General features: G+C 34.3%; 1 protein-coding gene across 2 annotated transcripts in view; it reads right to left on the minus strand.

The window, feature by feature from the left end:
- LOC129809270 (WD repeat-containing protein 44-like) overlaps window positions 1–22,578 on the minus strand; it is a 23,464-nt gene extending 886 nt beyond the window's left edge. Inside the window, exons 1-6 of one of the 2 annotated variants that reach the window (XM_055859094.1) lie at window positions 22,347–22,578; window positions 21,757–22,006; window positions 16,103–16,192; window positions 15,367–15,508; window positions 8,531–10,197; window positions 3,414–4,364 (exon numbers count right to left, since the gene is read on the minus strand). In XM_055859094.1, coding sequence (XP_055715069.1) covers window positions 3,414–4,364; window positions 8,531–10,197; window positions 15,367–15,508; window positions 16,103–16,192; window positions 21,757–22,006; window positions 22,347–22,426 — 3,180 coding nt within the window. In that variant the 5' untranslated portion in view covers window positions 22,427–22,578. The remainder of the gene's footprint in view (window positions 1–3,413; window positions 4,365–8,530; window positions 10,198–15,366; window positions 15,509–16,102; window positions 16,193–21,756; window positions 22,007–22,346) is intronic. The other variant, XM_055859095.1, reaches the window with a different exon arrangement.
- Between the last annotated feature and the right edge of the window lie 613 nt (window positions 22,579–23,191).

Raw genomic sequence — 23,191 nt, forward strand, 5'->3', positions numbered from 1 at the left:
ACTATAGGGCAGGTGTGCAAAAACCGTTGAAACCGAATTAACGTCAAAATAAGTTGTTATAGTAACATTTTGACCATTGACGTACATGTTTCACTTGACGTTTATTCGGTTTCAACGGTTCTTGCACGCCTCTGCTATAGGGATATTTGTCCAGCAAAAGAATTTTCAACATAATTCACGTACGTTAGAAATAAAAATAATTTTTCGTAAAATTGTGAGTGGAGTACATTCTAGTACATTCAGAGAAAATCTGTAGATTTTTGGCAGAATTTCTGCCTGAAAATCTCTAGATTTTCGGCAGAAATTCTTCCGAAAATCTGCAGATTCTCAGCAGAATTTCTGCATACGAAATCTGCATAGTCTCCATTGTCTCAACAAAAATATTGTTGATTTATCAAGAAACTGTAGAAGTTACAAAGAAAATGGTATGCTCTGCTTAACCCTCTAACGGGTAAGACCACCTCCAGGCGGTCTTCACAAAAATCACATTTACAGCAACAATAAAGGTTTTATTTATTTGAAAGTGCTATAGTGTCTTCGGTAATAATCTCATAAACATCTTTTGAAAGTTTGAACTCATTTTGACTCTTCGTTTTGTAGCTATTCCGAGTTTTGTGTGACAGGTCAGAGAAAAAGCAACAAAAAATATTTGTGCAAAAAAACTCATTTCCAATTTCCATAAAAATAACGATTTAAAGTTATCTGACTAAAATAAATTTATTTTTTACTGAAAGATATGTCATTCTACTTTGTATATTTTATTTCAAAAAACTAAAAATGTGAATGTTAGAAGCAAAAAGAGTTTCAAAAAATATTATATTTTCTCACCTAGCGCCTAAACTAAAAGAGGTTATGAAGAATGGATGGTTTTTTCGACTTTATTGGATCATAATTATCCTAGAAAACATTGTTTTAGAATTTTTTTCGCATATTAAAGAAAACACCGTTAGAGGGTTAACAAGCTTTACCGATTAAACATTTTTTTTTAGATAACTAAAAAGCTGCGAGCAAAAATACTAATTTCTTAAAAATCGCCAATGAAATGATACAAAAACACGAAATTTAGGTCGACACTCTGCTTAAAGTTTTCACTTCACTATTGTCTACTTATAACATGGTGTCACAGAATTCTTTATTTTATATAAACAACTGTGATATCACCAATAATAACTCTATTGAATTTTGCAAACAAAATTCAATGAAAAATATTCCATCTTTTCTGACACAGCTGTCTGGAAAGTCTGGAATGTAGATAAAAATCTACAGAAAATCGGCAGAATATCTACAGAAATTCGTCAGAGTATGCACCAAGATTCGTCAGAAAATCTGCAAAAAATTCAGACGAATTTTGTCCCAAGCCCAAATAAAATTCGTAGGAATATCTACCGATTTCTCGGCAGATTTTCAGCAGAGGTGTAGATATTTTCTGCAGAAATCTGAAAGATATCTGACGAAATTATTTGACGGACTAATATACGACAACAGTCAGCAACCGACGATATTTAAAAGAGGCGTGGCCAAACTGTAACATACGTGACGTTCATGGCCTTCTTTAACCCTTTAAGGACGATTGGCATGACACAAAAATGAAATTTTTCCTACGGCCTTCTAAAGCTGTATTTTGCTCTAAAATGTTAGAAAAAATTATTTTTTCTGACCCTCGATTTTTGACCTTCTCGTCCTTAATGGCATCTACACACTAGTATAAATTTATTTAAAAATTCCTTTTAAAAAAAAATTTCCTCTATTCTTGTAGGCAGAAACGTCAGAATTTTTTAAAAAGGGCATTTTTTTACGAAAATTGCTTCTAGTATATAGACAGCATAAAGGGTTAAACGGGTTAAACAATCTTCAGATGAACTATTTATCCATATGGCTTCCCCAATTTGCTAGCAAGAAATCTTCTTGGGAATATTCTAATCTAGAAATGAATTTAAGGAGATTTCTCTATTTACAAAGGTCAAAAAACCTTTTATTCTAATTCTTTAATTTTAATTGATCGATAAACTATCTATGAATATACTGTTGCGAACCTGCTTTAAGACATGCCCTGCCTAGGGGATGCTGCGCCTGCACGGCGCTCTTTAGGGGCTGAGTGCCGCGCATTATTGAATTTTGCAGTTACCCCTATAATTCATGTGAGCAACTTATACTCGCAATGAAATAAGTCGAGTACTTGTGCTTTCATGGTTAAGTTTGAGCTTGGGTTTATCATCCGCGCACGAGTAAGCGAGAACATTGCTGCAGCTAAACTTCTTGCACAATTGTCACTCCACTCTAGAGCGCGAATTCCCTCCTCTGTGCGCTTTTTGGCTGCACGAGATTCCCGTGAATTATTTCGGGTTAAGTGTGAAGTAAATAAAGACTATTGTTGAGTTTATCTCCTGGCCCTAGTTTTTCCTCCCTGCCGTCGTGGTCTCCGGTCAAATCCGCAACAATACTATGTATAAAAACTCCAAAAGCCAATTCAAAGTATTTTCGAAGATACAGAAACGAAAGCAAAAGAGCGTTGAGTAGATTTGTAAGTACTAGACCGAAAATTGAAAACTTTGAAGCGTGTTATTTCCACTTTTAATTTTTACAATTTTATCAAATTAAACTTATTGAATGACTGAAATGAATATGGCTTATTTTTTTTTTCAAAATTTAATTCTAATCTAATTGAAACTAAATGAATTTTAGCTTTGGGAAATAAGAGAAAAATTGAACTATTCAAAGGCTGCCGCATTCAAAGGCAGGTCACTTTCCCCTATATGTTTTTTTTTGCTGTAAATTTAAGTATTCTTGAAAGATCAACTAGGCTAAGTGTGCCAAATTTCGGCATAGTTGCATGCAAGCGCCAAAGTCTCAAGTTTGAAATGTAATATCTTTAATAGAAATTGATTTTTTTTATTCCGTCTACTTAAGGAGTGTTGCTTAGAACCTTGTAGAAAGTTTATCGTCTTTATTTACTTTAAAATCATTCTTAATACATTTTAAAATGAATAAAAATGTAGACATGGCTTTGGTGCCCTATTTCGGCCACCTTCATTCTCATGGTTCCATGCCTTTCGGGAATTCTTCCAATATCTTTTTCACGTCATCTCGTTTGTCGAAGTTACATTTTTTGTTATTCTCTTGCATTGTATAATCTCTAGAGTATGTAAAAACTAAAAATTCATGAAAATCCGAGGAACAAAAAATGTGGCCGAAATTGCAAGCTGGCCGGAATTTGGCACACTTACCCTAATTCTAACCAATTTCTTAGAAAAATCTGGCTTAATGCAATCACAAATATTATATTAATTGCGCTTCAATCGTTTTCCCAAAAACATTTCTTAAATAAAAAAAAATCTTAAAAATCAAATGATAACAAAAACATAATTCTAAGCACTGCAAAATTCGAAAAAATACAATTAATTAAGTGAACTTACATTTTCTTGGGAAATCTCGTCATCTGGCTCTGGTTTAATGATCGCCTCCGGATGTGGCGCAAAAATGGCACAAGTTACTGTGGCATTGTGTGCCTTAATTCCCTCCCAGAAGTCACTCCTATCCCTTCTCACTGAACTGAGCTTGGAATAGTCATGATTCGTCTTCCAAATGTAGATACATTGATTCTCAGATCCAGCCACAATATACTTCCCATCGTGACTGAAGGATGCCTTGATCTGGGATGACACATTGAGGTAACCCTTGTACTTGCAGCTGAGATTGAGATCCCGCAAATCGTATAAGCGTACTCGACTATCATTGCTCGTAACGAGAATCTTATCCTCTCCCGGCATTGGCTCAATTCCACTGATCTTCCTGCCGATGGCATTCCGTCCTCTCGTCGATCTCACATGGATTTGTGTATGATACTTCATCTGATCCGTCGTGTAGAAGATGCAACGTCCATCGTATGATCCCACAACGGCAAATTTTCCGTTCTGACAGAAATTCGCCGCTGTGATCAGTTTTGTCTGACCATCGAGCTCATTCCACAGAGCCACCTTCTTATCCGGAATATTCCACAGCCTCAGCTTCCCATCCAGACTCCCACTCAGGAAGTAACGATCATCGCGCGGATGAAATGCAATCGCCGTAACGAAGTCAATGTGCTGAAAGCAGCAGAGGCACTCCCTTCGTGAAATATGCCACAACCTCACGGTCTTGTCCATGGAACTGGAAAGGATGAAGTAATTCTTGGACCATGATACATCCAACAGATCGGACGTATGGCCAGTATAAGTGCAAAAGGAGCGTGGCATAAATGGTCCGGGAGATTTTTCAGCTGCTGCTGCCATCGCAAGGGCTTCCTCGGCAGAATTGTGGGAAACGAGGGATTCCTGTGACGGAGTCGGAGATGATTTTTGCTCTGCATTGTACTTTGTCCTCATATCCTGGTGAAAAAGAAGGAATGCTCTTGATTTAGATCTTCAATCTTTTTTTTTTTAAGAAAGCCGATTCAAAAATTAAAAAAATGAAGATTTTCACTAGGATAAATTAAGCTAATTCAAAACCTGCTCCAAATGGAAATTTTTCGCTAATCCAAATGGAGATGTCATTGTTTTCATGATAAATACAGTACTAAATTATTATATTTATATATTTTCTATACCACAGTTTCATTATTTAGTTAATTTTGCTCCAAATAAAGCGAAATAAATCGAATTTTTCATCGATCGACCATATTTTCCAATGAAAAACACAATGACGTGACTGTTGTTTATTCGTTTTGTTTAACATTTATGTCATATTTCTGGCTAATTTTAGTTAAATTAAGTGCTAATCTTTATTGTTAACCGTACGTGAAGTTTTCAAATAAAATAATTACCTATTTCGTAAACAAAAAGGGTTTTTTCTGAAGTGTCTGCAAATGCTTCAATAGGAAACCCCGGAAATATTATTTTTTTTTGGAGAGATTTTCTTATTGTTTTAGATGGGAAAGGAGAAAAGATTAGAAATAAGAACAAATCCTGCACTCAGGAGCAACACAACAAGGTTTTGGAAGCCTTTCATCGTGATTTCACTTACACTGTTTGTCTCCAATTAGAAACTTCCCTTGTCTCCATTTGGATTAATATGTTTTCAATAGAAGCATTTTGCACTTGTGTGTTTTTCTTGTATTTAAGAAGTTTTCAAATTATATCTAAAGAATTTTCACTAAACAGTAACATTCTAGAAGAGTCAAGGAGCAAATTTATGTAATTCTCTTCAGAAAAAAATGAACTAAAAAAAAATTAACAAAAAAAATATGTGTTGAATCTTCTGTCAAAGTTAAAGCGTCTGGAAATGGTTTTGAAGCAGGACTTTTACCCTATTCGTCTTCAAATTATACGCACGCATTTGAATAGATAAATACGGTGTATTTTTGTGCGAAGAAAAGTCAGTCGAGACATATAAGCCACGCCCACAAATAAACTAATTTTCAATTTTTTATTTATTTTTTTTGTATTTTGATATCTTTTGAGGAAAATACAGTCCATATTTCCTTTCCCTTTTCCTTTTTTCATCGATTGAAATTTAAAAAAAAAATCAAGGATGCTTAATAAAATAGGATTTTCGATCATTCAAAATTAAATATATCTTTTTCAATGGGCAATCTTTTTATGTTTCATTTTGACACAGCCTTAAATTTTTGGCAGAATAAAATCCCGAAATCAAAATCCTGCACGCGAAAATCCCGAAGACACAGAATCCCATAAAGGTCAAAATCCCGAAGGGTCAGAATCTTTGACTCTTCAGAATTTTAACCCTTTCGGAATTTCGCATATTTAGGATTTTGACTCTTTCTGGAATTTGGGCCTTCGAAAATTCGACCCATTCGGAATTTTGGTTCTTTCAGGACAGTGGTTCTTTGGGATTTCGACTCATTTGAAATTTTGACCGATTCACGATTTTAGATTTCGGAATTTGGTTTGCCAGTTGATATCTGACAATAACTAATTTTCTTGGCCAAATATCTCCATCCTAGGGACCTCATCACCTGGTAAATGCGTATATCTATTAAGATCTTAGGTATAAGTCATATGAAATATCGTTCAAAGATCACAACATTATGTTGTCAGATCCGTTCAAAATTTGGTTTTTTTTTAATTTTAATATTCAAATCTCAAATGTTCATAATTCTGCATCTCTTTTTATTACTATGTAGGATTAAATCAAAAGGTTCTCTTTATAAATAATCAACTTTTAGCAACCATAGTTAGGAGCTCTGAAATCTAAAACTGCAATTTTCGGAACTTGAAATCGAAAATTCCAAAAATGTTATCATTATTATTTTCTATAGGATAACTGTACCAAATTTCGACCAGCTTGCAATTTCGGTCACGTATTTAGTTCCTCAAATTCCCATGAATTTTTAGTTTTTGTATATTCTAGAAATTAATACAATGGAAGAAAAAAACAAAAACTGTCGCTTCTACGAACTAAATGAAGTGAAAAAGACTTTGAAAGAATTCCGGACGGGTAAGGATCTCTGAGAATCAAGGTGGCCGAAATATTACACTCAGAAAAATAATCGAGTAAAACTTACTCGAATCGATGTTGAATTGACTCTTTTTCGTTGTGATTTTCGATTAACTATATTTTAGAGTTGACTTTATAGAGTAGGTGTAATATTCGGAAGAGTTGTTTTAACTTTTTTTTCCTAAAATTTACATGACAAAATAATGTAAATAACTCTTTTTAATACTGAAAATAACTCATTTTAAGAGTTACAATAGCTCGTTCCAAGAGTTAAAAATAATCTTTTTTGGAGTTAAAATAACTCTTTCAAATCACAAAATGGATAGATCTTGCAATTTTATGTTTTTTTTATTTTATTATTTTCATTTTTAACATTTTCTTGATCTCAAGTTCCCTATATTCCGAGTGAAATATCACGTATGATGCAGGCACATGTCTTCATGAAACACTGTTAGGCATATTTCTAGTTAATGTTCCATATGAACTTTGTCACACGAAAATCTTCTTGACTGAAGGATATGCTTAAAACGAAAACACTTAAGCATATACTTCAGTCGAGATGAAATTTTACATCGAAAAAGAGTAACAATTACATCGATATTCGCAGAGTTAATTCAACTCTGCCATAGAGTTGTTTTAACTTTTTAGGTTTTTAGAAGAATTTTTTTCTTCTACGACCATATGATCAGACGCTGTTTAGAGGTGGCTGAACGACCCTCTCTGTAGTGTAAAATCCGGTAAAATCAGAAATTTGTTCTACAGAGAGGGTCGTTCAGCCACCTCTAAACAGCGTCTGATCATATGGTCGTAGAAGAAGACTTTCTTGTCTCATCATGTAGAGCACCCTCAGAATAGTGCCAAAAAAAATTTTTCCTAGTTGAAACGCCCTAATGAGTGCGCAAATGAACAAGAAAACGTTGCATTTCAAATAGTTTGATGCCCGAATTTCTCTCTATTTCGGATGACATTTAAGTCCCAAATGCCCGAATTTGAGAGAGTCTATTGTATTCACATTCCCTGATGGTACACGTAAAACCCATTTTTTCCTTGATCGATATTACAAGCATCGACTGATCGATAATACCATCAGCTGACTGATATTAGATGCAAATGCACTTCGAAAAGTTTTTCTTGTTTCAAAACCACTCTAAAATAAATATATCAAGAATGTGAGTTGTCGATCTTGTAGAGGACATCTGCAAGATTGACTATAACAAGTTTTCACTTCAAAAATTCGAATATTTATATGGTTTTTGTCTGTTAAAGTTGATCATTTCCTTAACTGATCGATAATACCCCCGTCTACCCTAAATGACAAATTTTTGCGAATATTTTTTTTGTGTGTTTACGAACATTTTACGAACAAATGTTTGTAAAAGTACAACAAAAAGATCGTCAGGTGATCATGTTACGACCAGTGTTTGTGAAAAAAGTACAAACTTTTACGAACTTGTTTGTCGGTTTTACGATTTACGAGCATTTCGTAAGTCGCTAGTAGGAATTTACAAACATTTACGAATAATTTTATAAAATATTTTTTTCTGTGTAGAAAAAAAATATTTTTTAAAATTGCACATCTGTGAGATTGCCTCATTCTTCCCTATATATAGCCAAAATCAGGGTTCAATCTTTAGTGTAATAGGCGAAACAAATTACCGTTCTACTAATAAAAATAAATAGTTTTCACATGAATTTCCTCTGCAATAAAAAACAAAATGACCTATTATCCTTACACTTAAAAGTATAGAAGAAAGCAAAACAGAGTCAAATGTAATATGACCAAAGATTTGTGCTAATAAAAGAAACACCCACGCATAAAAAAATAACAAGGGTGTCTCTCCATATAAATGCAATTTCTTACAGAACATAAACTTTGCCTTTCTCCCACTACTGCTCTGCACTAATAGTGACAGTCCCTTTATGCCTGCCTAAAACAAAATCGATAACGCGTTATCTTTCATCAAGTGTACACAAAGGGCATTCAATTAATTTCCTTCCGGCACGAAAACTCTCCATTATTCACGAGATTCAAATGAAAGGTACACACAAAAGAAAAAGTTCCAAGGTAAATATTGAATATAGTGTGCAATTTATTTACCTGAAAGAATGGATAGGCGTCCTTAAGCACCCAAATCCTTAGCACCTTGTCCTGCCCAGCTGTGGCCAGGAGTCGTCCACACGAGCTGAATTTCATGCACCAAACAGCTCCTGTATGTTCACCTGATAAATCCTGCACATGCTGCAACTTGGCAAATTCATAAGGTCCCTTATTCGTACTGGAGGCCTTTATCTTGATATTCTGTTCGGGATTGACCACATCAACGACATCAGCTACATCTTCCTTGTGCCTCGCATGGGACACTTCCGATGCTATTGACTTTGCCTTATCCACAGTTTTCCGGACCGTTGACCCAAAGAATCTCTTCAAACGTGCCGTGTTTCGCCTCAATCTTCCCCTGTCCTCAACATCACCCTCTTCCTCGTCAATTGGCGGTGGTTCCGAACCCGGTGGACGTCCAACGACACTCTCATCGTCAGACTCTCGCTCGAGATGGCTCGTAAGTCGAAGGATATGGAGTGAGAGTGGATTTAAATCTGTAGCTGGAATTTTTTCCTCAACAGCTGACAGAGGAAATTTCTCACCAGTATCCAAATTTTTCACTGGAACTTGCTGTAAAATCTCCAAATCAGTAAGAACTTTGCCAGAGTCTGTTCTTGTGCGCACATAAACATTCATCTGCCTAATAATTTCTTCATCTCCAGCTGACTTCCTGCGCTCCTTCACATATCCCGTACTCATGCGTGAAGTATATCTTGTGGCACTTCCTAAGCTATTGGTTCCCGTTCCCGAAAGATTAACACCCCTCTCCCGTGGTGTACTATTCAAAATCTCACCGCGTATCCGTTCAATCCTCTCAATTTCCTCCTTTGATGGCCCTTCGGCTTTATTGGCCTCCTCATCCTGCGGCTTCACCACATACTGCCCCCTAATCACCTTGTAGAGATTGAGTCCCTGACTCGGATCAATTGAACTTACACGCCCTGGGGCTGAATTGCTCTTTGCACTATTAGACGGACTAGGTTTTGAGTACACTGACGGTGATGAACTACCCAAGGATTGACTGATACGTCCCATTGAACCCAAATGAGGTGGTCTCTTTGCACTTGTTGGTGTTTCCTGCACCAAATTCCTCTCACCATCCATCCCAGAACCTCCTCCTCCTCCTTCCCGTACCTCCTCCTGAGTCAATACCTCAACATTCTGAGTATCATTTGGGGGTAACTTGAGACCCTCATTGAGATTAAATTGCTCAGAGCTACTTGAAGACAATTTTCGACCCTTCTTTTTCCGCCTGGGCGGTGCAACAGGACCCGACGACGTAAGACTGTCCGTTGTCTTTGAGTGAGCTAACTTTGTGCTGGCAATTACATCGGGTTCCTGAAGACTTATCCCACCTCCACTATTGCAATTTTCCTCCTCTCTCCGCCCTGCAGCAGCCCCAGAAACACCCTCACAGAGAGAATTACTGTCACCCACCACTTTGTCCTTATCACCTAGATCACTCTTTGAACTGGAAGCCATGGCAAAAGGGGCACCACCACCACTCTCCTGCTGATCCACCAACACCTGACAACTTCCCATTCCACTTCCTCCACCTCCACTTCCACCACTCCCTCCACTCCCTCCACCCCCAACACTCTGGGGTGACACCTTCGATGATCCCCCCGAGGACAGTTGATTCGAATCTCGTCCAACACTAATACCTACAAAAGCACACACATTTAGAGAGTCAAATCAGTGTCGTTGCCAATAGTACTAGACTAGAGGATTAGCAGAGATTACGTATCAGTTGAGGCTTTGTACGAGGAGTGTGTTGTGAAATAATATCGCAATGATTTTTCCACCAGAGAAATTGGTTTTTAAGCAGGAAAATACCTTTTCCTCTGAAAAAGTCTTATCTCAAATATGTGATTAAAAAATAAGATTTGTAAGCTTATATCAATTTTCGAAGAGTTTGATGCCCAACGCACAATAGCTTTTGTTTAGTAAACATGTTTTTGACATTTCAATGAGAGTGAGTGAGATCTAGATCTAGTCATCTCGCTCACTCTCATGGGAAATTTTGAAAACATTTTTTCAAACAAATGTTAATGTGTGCTGGGCATTATACAGACAAAAATATTTTGTAAAATTATTCGTAAATGTTTGTAAATTCCTACTGGCGACTTATGAAATACTCGTAAATCGTATAACCGACAAACAAGTTCGTAAAATTTTGTACTTTTTCCACAAACATTGTTTGTAAAATGATCATTTGACGAATATTTTTTTGTACTTTTACAAACATTTGTTCGTAAATATTCGCAAACACACAAAAAAAATGTTCGTAACATTTTGTCATTTGTTCGTAAATTTTTGTTTGGCAAAAATTTACGAACAAATGACAAAATTTTACGAACATTTCTTGTGTGTTTACGAACATTTACGAACAAATATTTGTAAAAGTACAAAAGATGCTCGTCAAGTGATCATGTTACTAACGTTTGTGATAAAAGTACAAAATTTTACGAACTTGTTTGTGGATTATATGATTCAAGAGCATTTCGTAAGTCCTCTATAGGATTTCACAAACATTTACGAACAATTTTACAAATTATTTTTGTCTGTGTAGAGTTTGAATTTGAGCTCAGTTAAAGAAAATTTATTTAGCAGAATGATATTGAAAAAATCTATGTGATCTATTTATTCTCTCATATATACAGTGAGTGTCAATAGTTTGTTGCCTAATGGATGTTTGAGAAATCAAGTGAAAAAAATGATAGAAAAAAATACTTTTCCAAATTTTTCTTTTTGCAGATGAGTTCCTTGTAATCCGTAGATATTATTTATAATTTTCAAAAAAAATAATTAATTTTATTTCATATCAAAAATAATTGTTTTCCAAAAGTTGGTCATTTTTGAAAAATCAAAAGTTTGTTGCCTCATTAAAAAAACTAATTCAAAATGGTGAAAACGTGCAACCAACTTTATGTAAACCGGTTACATTTTGAGCTTATGTCATTTGATAGGCAAATGGTGGATTTGTACATTTTTAAGGCTGTCAATGGTAAATATATAGGTGTAAAAGTGATGATAAATAACAAGAAATAATCAGTTTTTTGATAATTCATAATTTAGGTTATAATGGCAAATTACAAAAAGTTGAAAGGTGAGATTTTGTCCAGAGATACTGCTGGAAGGAATCGGCGTCGCTTAATTGCAAATTTTATGGAAATTCATGAAAAGTTATACATAAAATGGTCAAATATTATAGATATGAGGTACGAGTACATCTGAAAAACGCTACTGGTAGACCCAGGGTTTCGACTCAGAAAGTCGATAACCGCATTCTAGGTTTCTCTGATAGTAACCCCATGATGTTTGCTTCAAAAATTCAAAGTCGGCTGGTCACAGAAGGCATATCAAATGACATAAGCTCAAAATGTAACCGGTTTACATAAAGTTGGTTGCACGTTTTCACCATTTTGAATTAGTTTTTTTAATGAGGCAACAAACTTTTGATTTTTCAAAAATGACCAACTTTTGGAAAATAATTATTTTTGATATGAAATAAAATTAATTATTTTTTTTTGAAAACTATAAATAATATCTACGGATTACAAGGAACTCATCTGCAAAAAGAAAAATTTGGAAAAGTATTTTTTTCTATCATTTTTTTCAGTTGATTTCTCAAACATCCATTAGGCAACAAACTATTGACACTCACTGTAGCTTAAAATTCTCAATAAATTACAGTGGGACCTCGATAGAGTCAACTAATTATTTCCAGGCCTGTTGACTCTATTGGATTCGTTGACTCTATTGGAGTACGAAAAAAAATCAATTAAAATTTGAAATTTTGATAGAAAGGGATATTATATCGACGGCTCCATTCCATACTATTCTAATTCGACTTAGAATTATATTACTCCGAGAGATATGTTGTTCCTGGGACTGAGATCTACAACTGGTGAAAATTTTGGTGGTCATTCGACGTTCCGGTAACGATATTCAATTTTTTCGAAAAAAAAATTACACGGGCAGCATAGGAAATCGCCAACCACAAATGGCTCTCCTGAAATGTCATTCTGAGATAGAATAGTATGGAATGGAACCGTCGATATTATGTTTGTAAAATGATCATTGATAAATTCAACATGATAGTGGAATTTTTTATTAATTAACCCGTAAATTCTACACCCTCTGGCCAAAAAAAATTGTATGTTTGTGTAAAAGTTGGAGATTAAGTGTGCCAAATTTCGGCCAGCTTCTAATCTCGGCCACTTTGAGTGTAATTTCGGCCATGGAAATTAATTAATTAAAATTATGTATGTAATCTTCGAATAGTCAATGAATTCATTTTGTTTTTAAATATTTATACATTTTAGGATGTATTGACACAAAGACAGTTAAATTTTAGGTAAGGGAAATGTACCAGCGATCGTCAGTGTTCCACGGATCGAAAGGTTGTTCCGCGTATCGGAACCCCAAAATAAAATGCATTTTTTGTAAATTATTCGCTGCATTTTAGCAATGATTTTTAGCTAAATACATTATGTTGGTTCATATGCAATCTATAGAGCCGATTTTCTCGTTGAGTTTCTAACAAAATTGTTATTATTTACCTCATTTGTTGAATCACTGTATTAGAGTCTTAGCCAGAAATCCACCATTCATCTCTTTCTTAAAATTTTACACGAGAATTTGTCTGACAGAATATGAGAAATTATGACTGATTGGAATGATTTACAAATTTTGTGTTAATTAACAAAATGAATAATCAGTGATTCTAATTTAACTAAAAATGCACTTTTTTATTTGTCTCAACAAGAAATATTTTAAAAAAAAATATTTTTTGCGAACAAGTACATTTTGTTCCATCTGTTCCTCGGATCGGACCACTTGTTTTCGTGGAAAATTGCGCTCAGCGCACTCAGTTGTCATCTTCACGGCCGTTATTGGATGTGAAGAGACACTTTACCAGTGAAAATTTCATGAAATTTAACAATTTTAGAAGTTTTTTCATGTAAATATACAGTACACAGTGAAAGGATAACAAAGAAGCCTCAATGAAACCTTGTAGACTGATTTAGATGCCAAGAAAGCAGATGAATCCTTATCAAAAACGTCTGTCGATCCGTGGCTCACCGCCTTCCGATCCGTGGAACACCTGATTAAGTCCCTTCCGATCCGCGGAACACACTGTATGCTTGCATTTAAACCTATATATTATTAATTTCCGTAAGTAACAAAAGCGTAAATGCACAGAAATATTTAAATGGATTACTAATATATCAATTGGTATAAAAAAAAACTACCAAATAATGTTTTGGGAGTCATATTTTCAGCTAAATATGAAGCATGTCTCTTAACATTCCGATCCGTGGTACACTTCCCTTATAATTTGAATTTAAATTGCCTTGTAAAAACTCAGTGTGGAAAGAGTCTTGCAAAAAATGTGACAGATCGATTGTGTTTCTAGCAGTCTTACGATTTGTGGTGAAGTGCAAGAGGTTTTCCTTCGGTGTTTTTCATGAAAATTGATTAGTTTTCATTAAAGATTGTTTCTGTTTATGTTAATAGTGAATCAATCTTTAAATTTCGGGTAAAATTTCGCAGCTGGATCCTGTATTTCGCGTAAAAAATAAATACTTTGTGAGCGTCTCTCCGGTGAGGTAGTGTTGCCTATTCCGGCAACATATTTTTCTTTCCTAAATTTCTTATTCATTTTATGTTTTTTTTTTCAATTTCTGAGTTCTACAATGTCCAAAGAAAAAAAAACTATCGCTTCTATGAAAAAGATGATGTGAAAAAGGCATTGGAAGAGTTCAGGAAGGGCAAATTGCTACGGGAATCTGCGCGTAAATTTGAGATGCTACTCTTCAGGTCTTCAGGACAAATTACGCAAAAGATCTCAGGGCTTGTGGGTCATATAAACGTATTAAACTAAATATTAAACTCGTTCCGTTTAACGTTTTGAAATTTTCTATCCGTTGCATCACAAAAGGTGGGCAGAAAAAAGGTGGCCGGAATTTCACTCAAAGTGGCCGGAATACTACCCAAAGCCAATGTCCATATTTTTATTAATTTTTCAATATTTTAGGAAGTGATTTAAAGAAAACAAAGATGATAAACTAGTTTTCAAGGTTCCACACAACCCTCCCGAAAAGGAAGTAACAAAAAATATCAATATAAATAAAAAATATTGCATTTCAAACTTAGGACTTCGTTGCTTATATGCAACTATGCCGAAATTTGGCACACTTATCCTAGCTTATTTCTATAAAAGAGCTTCTGCTCAAATCACTCCCCAATCGCATTTTATTATAAAAAAAATACGCCTAACAAAGAAACGGTCATCTAAATATATTTATTTAGATTTTCTTTGTGCAATACTTCCAACAAAATATACACACCATTGGCCTTTTCTTATACAACTTTTATTCCAATTTGGAATAAATTATGCAAATAAATGTTCGTGTTGATATATCGAAAAGGAAGTGTCACAAGCGTATAAATATCACTTTGTCAAATATTGATTTATTTCTCAGCATGAAATCACAGCATCAGGAAAAATTACCCAAATTTGGACAAGTGTCTCACTTTTCATCACAAATTCTCAATGAGTCAGGCAATTTTTGTGTGATCATCGTCAGATTGGGATTTTTTTTTGAGTAGAGTGTCTGTCTTTGAGGAAAAACTCCACATCCACACACTATTCTCTAAAAGATAACTTGTATCATGTTTTTATGATGATCCATAAATATAACACTTTCACTGATCATCTTCACTCTGGTGGATCACATTGCAAACTGATGATATTCACAGCAAGATCTTGGACTATTTGGTGAAAGAGAAATTGGACTTTTTTTTGTGAGGGGGAATATATTCACCTGATGGATCAATGCTTCCGGCCAAGATGCGTCCAACACGTCCCAATGAAGTCATACTCTGAACACTCACTGTGTCATGCTCGATGATCCGAAATGGATGAGATGGTCTCGGTGTTGGGAAGACACCTTCAACTGAACTATTCTGTATGGTGGATCATTTCCAAATGGTACCCCCGCCCCGAGAAAGAGATGGCAGAAAGGCAAAACATGTTAATAAATCAATGTTAATTTTTTATTTGTCGAGCATCTCGGCGCTCAGTTGGATGGAACAAAAAATAAATAAATAAATAAAATGGGGAGAGATGATCATCAGAAGAAATTCTCTTCCCATGACTATCAATAGGGAAAAGAAGAAAAAACTTTCTACTCATTTTTCACTTCAAATGCATTTCTTTTCTTACTATATCTTTCTTCTTCTTCTATTTTTTTACGTGCATAATGCACTCTAAATGCAAGTCTGCTCTATAAAAATTGCATACAAAATGTTTTCAAAGTGATTGTGTGTCTCTTTTGCTTTTCATTTCATCTCTAGGTATATCAAAACAAACGAGGAAAAATCTCATGCAAAATCACCCAGAAAACATGTATATACACACAACAAAATCACAAAAAAAAAACGAAGAGAAAAACTGGTTAAGAAACTCTAAAAACAACATGATAAATAGTTTAATTAAGAGAAAACACCATGCGGATTAGATAGCTGAAAAAAAAAGAAAAATAACTTCAAATCCTGTACCTGTGAATCTGGCGTCAGAGTGTTGCCAGGATTTTCATCTTCGTCGTATTGCATGCACTGGCGCAACTCACGGAAGCGTTGTCTACCAAACTAATACAAAATTATGGTAATTTCATTAATTGAGAATATGTTTTACAAGAAAAAAAAACAAAGAACATAGCAAATTAATAAGATAAATTATTATTTTTATAAAATCTCATCAAATAAACATTATACAACAAATATTCTCTCTCACCATTTACCTCTCATTTCCCTAAATTCCTTTGCAAATTGTCTTTTCTCAAATTGGAATTAAATAAAAAAAAACAAGAGACCAAAACTTCAATAGTAAAAATTAAGAGAAAAAAACATGCAGGAAATTGTCTTTTTGATTCTCTCTCCCAACAACAATAAATTTATCAATCAAAGAAAAATTTTCATTAATAGCCCAGCAAAAGAACCTTGAGAAGAATTCACTTATCTAAAAATAAAATTGCGAAATTTATAGCTTTTACGTTCGTTCTTTCAGATTATTTCTCTGCTCTTTCTCCTATCTCTCTTCTTTCTATTCTTTTTGCCTCCTGATAAAGCACTACCGATGACTAACGATGCCATTTCCACTAATATTTCATTGGATTTATCTACAATTTGCAGCATAAATTCAATTCACATTTCACAGAGCTCTCTTAAAAATACTATTGCCATGACCAATACCAAAAATAATTCCCGCATACGGTCAGTGAAAGCAAATTCTTCATTAATGGTCCGGCTCGGAGAATGTCAGGTAAATTTTAATTTATCGTTCATGTGCCTCTGAAAATTCCAGTAGTGTAATAAAAACTGTGTGTGCTTTCTGTATTGGAAAAATTAACTCAATCCAGACAAGAAAGACAGACACTTTTGGGGTTTATTCACCCCCCAAAAAAAAAGAAAAATCGAAGGGATTGTTTATCAACACACATTTTGATATACACTTTCATTCTCAAAATCAAATATTTATGGAACAAATAGATTCTTATACAGTCTTATCACATTCTCCATATGAATTTATACAACATTGAATACTATTAGAGGCAAATTAGTGAAAGGAAACCTACTTTACTGGATGCATTACATTTTTTTTTCTTCTTTTTGAAATTGTATAACAATAAATTATTGGAGTATGTCTCAAGAAAAGCGCCTTATATGAAAATATTAAACTTGAAATAAATACATTACAAAAAAATTTTAGATATTAGTAATTTTGACTCACTTTAATTGAAAATTTGGCAAGTTAGTATATTTTGTGTAAATAATGATCTAATTAACCATTTATTTTATACTGAGCTAATTTAATTAAGCGATACATTTATCAACTTTATGTGGTACTTAATTAATGCTTTGTAACTCAGCTAATTTTCACTTTTTACATATATAAATAAAGGATCATAATAAGGAGAACAAGTAAACAGATGTTTAACTTTTTGGTATAATCACGTCAACTTTTCATCTAATATTTCCTGGAAAATATCCGTGGTTTTATATACATCACAAAGTTTAGAGATTTCTACAATCAGGGTTTAGTCCAAAAACATTAGGGGAGCCTGGGACAAATAGGGGGAAGTGGGATACCTTTGAATTGGGGCACTTCTCTTTTCTTCTATTTTAAAGTGGAACTGGACCTTATCCTGATTATATTTGGTATTATAATTCTGAAGCTAAATTACGAGTCCTACATTAATAGGTGCCCCAATTCAAAGTATCTCACTTCCCCCCATAACAAACCGTATGACATATTCAAGTAAAATATACCGACATTTTAAAAGTTTCACCACATATTTCGAAAAGATGGGTACTTGAATGTCTAGGGTTGAACGGATTCGAAGAAGAATGAAAAATATTAAAATGTTTAGCCTTTTTTTTTAATAATTTCGTTACGGCCTCTCTACACATTGGAAGTAATTTTCATCAAAAATTGACTTTTCAAGAAAAGAAATTGACGTTTTCAACTACAATGATAGGGGAAATTTTCTTTAAAAAAAAATCATTTCACTGTGTAACAATTCTGAACTTTTTTTGTCCCTGGGTTCTCATGCTATTTTTTCTATTACTAGGGTCAAATGATTTACGAAAATATTTATCATTTTGATTTCATTTGGATTTTGCGCTTGGATTCTAGTCAAAACCGTTTTTGCCGTTTTTTGATACTTGGGTTCCTATATATCTCCGATTCTGATGAACTGATTTATTTCTTACTTATTTCTTACTGTCCCTAATACGGGCTTCAGACCTAAGACTTTGTCATTTGGCTTAACTCCTCTAATTCCTAATCAGGCACGATTTTTTAGAAAATTGCTGTTTAGGATTGGATTATAAGGGCAAATTTAAAAAAATGAAAAAAAAAACAAAAAATGTTAATGGGTTAAGAGCTAGAACGCTCGTTCTAAGGTTGAAGTGACTGGGTTAGAATCTCCTTCAAATCATAAGAAATATTTTAGCATTAAGGGGTTATGTAGGTCAAAGACTAAAAAAATATAATATTTTCTTTAATTTTTCCAGCATAATAAAAAAATTTAATTAATCCAAGCTCTTACTGTGTTATCACACCTGCACATTAAAATTTTAATATGATTCACATTAATTGTCGCTGGTGAGAATCCAAATGTGTAATTTGTGTGTTTGAATCATTTTATATTCAAAAATTGATCTATTTGTTGATAAAAAGGTAGACTAAGCCCGCAAAATTTGATATAAATTGATTTATAGCATTAATGCGAAAAATTAATGCGATTTTCTCTTTAATTTTTTAATGTGAAAAATATTTATGGTTTAGGTAAATTTAAACTTATTTTTGCAGGCCAAGTCCACTTCTTTATCAATAAACAGAAAAACCCCAAATATTAAGTGACTCAAAGGCACAAATAACATATTTGGACGCTCACAAGCGACAAATAATGTGAATCACATTAAAATTTTAATGTGCAAGTGTGATAACGCCGTTTAGACATATAAAAGTATAACATTTCAAACTATATATTTTCTAAAATTTTCATTTAAAAATTTTAAAAATTCTGCCATTGAGGCCTGATTTTCGGATTTTTTTTGAAAAAAACATACTTTACGCTGGACAAGATTTCTCGAAATTGGTTCATTTGAAATCCAAAACAAATATTTGGTTTTTGGATTTCAAATGAACCAATTCCGAGAAATCTTGTCTATCGAAACTATATTTCTTTTTTCAAAATCAAGTCCCAGAGGCTGAATTAAAATTTCAGAAAATATACAGTCGGACCTCGATAGAGTCAACTAATTATTTCCTGCATTTCCTGGCGTGTCGACACTATTGAATTCGTTCATTCCATTGGAGTCCGGACTCTATCAGAGTCAATTTGGGTTCAAGTTGACACTATCGAAGTCCGTAGAGTGAAAAAAAAATAGCTGTTGACTCTATCGCGGTCCCATTGTAGTTTGAATATTGTACTTTTATATGCCTAAGAGCTTGAAAGAATTTTTTTATGTTGAAAAAAAATAGAAATAATATGTTGCTTTTTTGTAAATTTTGACCCACGTAACCCCTTAAAGATAATAAATCGTATTCAGTGTGATTTACAAACATAATTTGCAGTTAAAAATGCAAAAATACTCAGTGACATAACATTATTTGACGAAAACATGTTTTTGACATTTCAGTTAGGCTGATCGGAATCTCGTCATCTCGCTTATTGTCATAGGCAGTTCGGAAAACATGATTGCGAAACAAATATTATTGTGCGTTAGGCATAATGACCAAAGCACAATAATTTTTTGTTTTGTAAACATAGATATACAGTGGCGGCCAATAAAATAGAATCACCCCTTAAAACATGCGTTTTTAAACTTTTGGTAGCTTTTTCAAGTATATTTTAGAAAAATTAATTTAGAAGTAATTGCCTTACGTCAAAAAAGTACAGTACTGGTCGCAAAAGGTATGTATTTTTTCTCAGAATGCGTCAAAAGTGATGTTCTGCTGGGACAAAAAAATAGAATTACTTTCATTTATAGTCATAAACTGAAATTCATTTTGAGTATTTCAAAAATAACAAAATTTTAGTGTAATGTCAATAATTATTTAGTGTCTTAACAATTAATTTTCCAAGTTTGTATAAATGAAAGTATGAAAAATTGGAGAAAATGTAGAATTTTCTTGTTAGAGGCTCTATTAGATTTTTGAGGATTTTGTTATTTTTGAAATACTCGAAATGAATTTCAGTTTATGACTATAAATGAAAGTGATTCTATTTTTTTGTCCCAGCAGAACATCACTTTTGATTTTAACTCTTTCGTCTCTTTTGGGACTCTGAGTACCCAAAGAAGCATATGAATATTCTATGAAAAACAATGTTTTTTAATTATTTAGAATTGATAAAATTCCGATTCTTGTGGATGATTACAAACTATTAGGATGTCCAAATGTAAGATATTTTTTGTAGGATCTCAATTAATTCCTGAGCTTAGATATTTTTGATTAAAAAATGGTGAAATTGTCTTGCAGCATATGCTGCGGTCCGGAAAGAGTTAACGCATTCTGAGTAAAAATACAGACCATTGGATTTGGACCATTGGAAGATTGGATGGCATACCATCCAATCTTTTTTCTTCAACAAATATTGCTAAATTTATTTGAGATTAAAAAAAATAAAAGGCAAATTACTAATTATGTCATATTTTCTGCCATTCAAAGGGATAAAAGACCGTACCTAATATTTCCTTTTGCAAATGTATGTGTGTTGAAAAAGAATTTGCTTCGCTTTCGTAATCAAACAAAAACATTCAGTCACCGAAACACCAGCAAATTCAAGGGAAAAATGAGTAAATTATTTTGATAAACGATCATGCATCAGCACCAAGCACTAATCCCAAACCGTACTCCACTGTCGATTGTTGGGTGAGAGTGAGAGAATCACGAGCAAAACAACAGAAATTTCAATTGGAAATTTCGCAAGAACAGCGATATATAGACGACTATTAACCACCGCCGCCGCGTCCAGAAAATTTTTGCTCTATATTTTTCTGCACAATTCTTCTCTTTGTGTATTTTATATGGTCACACAATGACTCACACTGGGGGCAGATTGACTGCCTCGAAATACATCACTATGCGAATGCGGTGGTATTTTATTTTAAATTTGCGATTCTCTTTTTTTGTCAGTCACAGATATTGTTCTCTATTGTCGTTGCATTAATTTCTATTCTAATGAGGTTTTTGCGAAATTTCTTTTAGGCACCTTGGTTATAGTTGGATATGCATGAAAATGCTGGAATTCGTTCTTTTTTTTTTAGGATTATCTCTAAGGTTTCAGCCTCAAAATTGCCGAGGTGAAATGCTAGAGAATCGCACCCACTAGAGACCTATTCTGCCTTTCTTGATTGCCAAGCCAATCAATCGGGTTGAAGTGAGAGATCAAAAAGACAAATACATTTGGTGGGATTCAATCGAGGAATTAATTTAAATCAGTGAATCAAATTAAATGGCACACAGAGAGTTGAGAAAGACACGCACACACACAGAATTCTCTTTTTTTTACGAAATAACTTTTTTTTTCGGTGGATTTTGGGCGAGACAGACAAATTTGGTAAATGCGGAATTGACCAAGATATTACAGAGAGAGAGAGAGAGAAATGATTTTGGGGGTTGTGAAAATTCAGGTTGGACTTACTCCTTGGGGTTTGGACTTGACGAAATCATCATCCCGCGTTGAGGAGCTGGTGCTGAGGACTTCCTGGAGGGAAGCTGGTTGTTGAAACTGTGTCAGCTGAACTGTGGTGGACGAGGAGGAAGAATTTGTGGCGGATGAGACACGTGAGCCAGCAGTGGTGTCGGGTGGGGTTTTCCTGCTGGGAGCAGGACGTGATGGTTCCGGAAACACAAATTCTTTGCTGCTCACATGAGTCTTGGGGGATTTTTTCCTGCGGAAAAACATCGATTGAATAACTTTCTGGCACACAGAACACTCCTCCCGGATACCATGAGACAACACTAACTAAACTCGGGAACCGATCAGAGAGTGTGCCTTGGTCTCGCGGAGTCAATTGATAAGGGCGATTGGAGAAAAAAAAACCGAACCGTCACTGATATTCAATCAGTCCGACGATGAAATGTTATCTAAATCTGGGGTTGTTGTCCAACCATCACCCAACTGTTCAGTGCATTGACTGGTGTTCCTAATTGCATGTACCAGTGACACAGAGAGAGACAAGTCCGGGAGTGTAAAAAAAGAATTGCCTCCATGTAGGGCTTTTTCATTACCTTCCTGTGATGCGATTTGGCGTGCTGTCTTCTGCATCAAAGAATTCTTCCGAACTGTCCGTCCCACTGGTATCCGACATTGATAATTTCACTCGAGTCAAACTCACGGCACTACACCCTACAATTTTCCACCATTATTCACAACACGAACGCCCTAAAATCACGGAAATTTCAGCAAATGTGAAATCATCGCACAGCACATTTTGACACTAACATGACAGCTGCATTTTTGCACATGATCAACGTGAAGTTGGCCGCGAACAAATTCTCCACACATTTTCCCCACTACTCTGATTTAAAAATCCTACCGTTAACTCTTCTCTTAAATCTCGCGAGATCTCGAATTTCTCGAGCTTTTGAATTCCCTGAAACAGCTGAAGCAGACAAATCCCTCAAATAAAACACCTTTTCATTTCATTATTCAAATTCTTTTTAATTCCACTATCGATTGCATTATGCAGAAAAAAACATTTTCCTGGGGGAGTTTTCTTAAGTTCTTACACGTGTAGAGTAAAATCTCAGTGTTGAGCTTACAAACTAGAATCTCTAGCCTAGCCTAACAACATCTCCGAGGGAAATAAAATATTCTTAAAGAATCTTATCAAATAATCCTTACACGATATTAATTTTTTTCATTATTTCAACTTATGGAGCCTATTTTATATTAATAATGTGTTCAATAATGCAAATCACATCCACAAAATATTGAATATTTCTCTTGCATACCACACAAATATAAATGCATTGCATATACATTCACGCATTTTACAATATTAACTTAATTGCAAATTAATTGGCTAAAATTAATTGGTAATTCTTCTCGCGTTTACTTTCTTTTTTCCCTT

Source organism: Phlebotomus papatasi, unplaced genomic scaffold, assembly GCF_024763615.1.
Source record: "Phlebotomus papatasi isolate M1 unplaced genomic scaffold, Ppap_2.1 HiC_scaffold_54, whole genome shotgun sequence".
Classification (NCBI taxonomy): Eukaryota; Metazoa; Arthropoda; class Insecta; order Diptera; family Psychodidae; genus Phlebotomus; species Phlebotomus papatasi.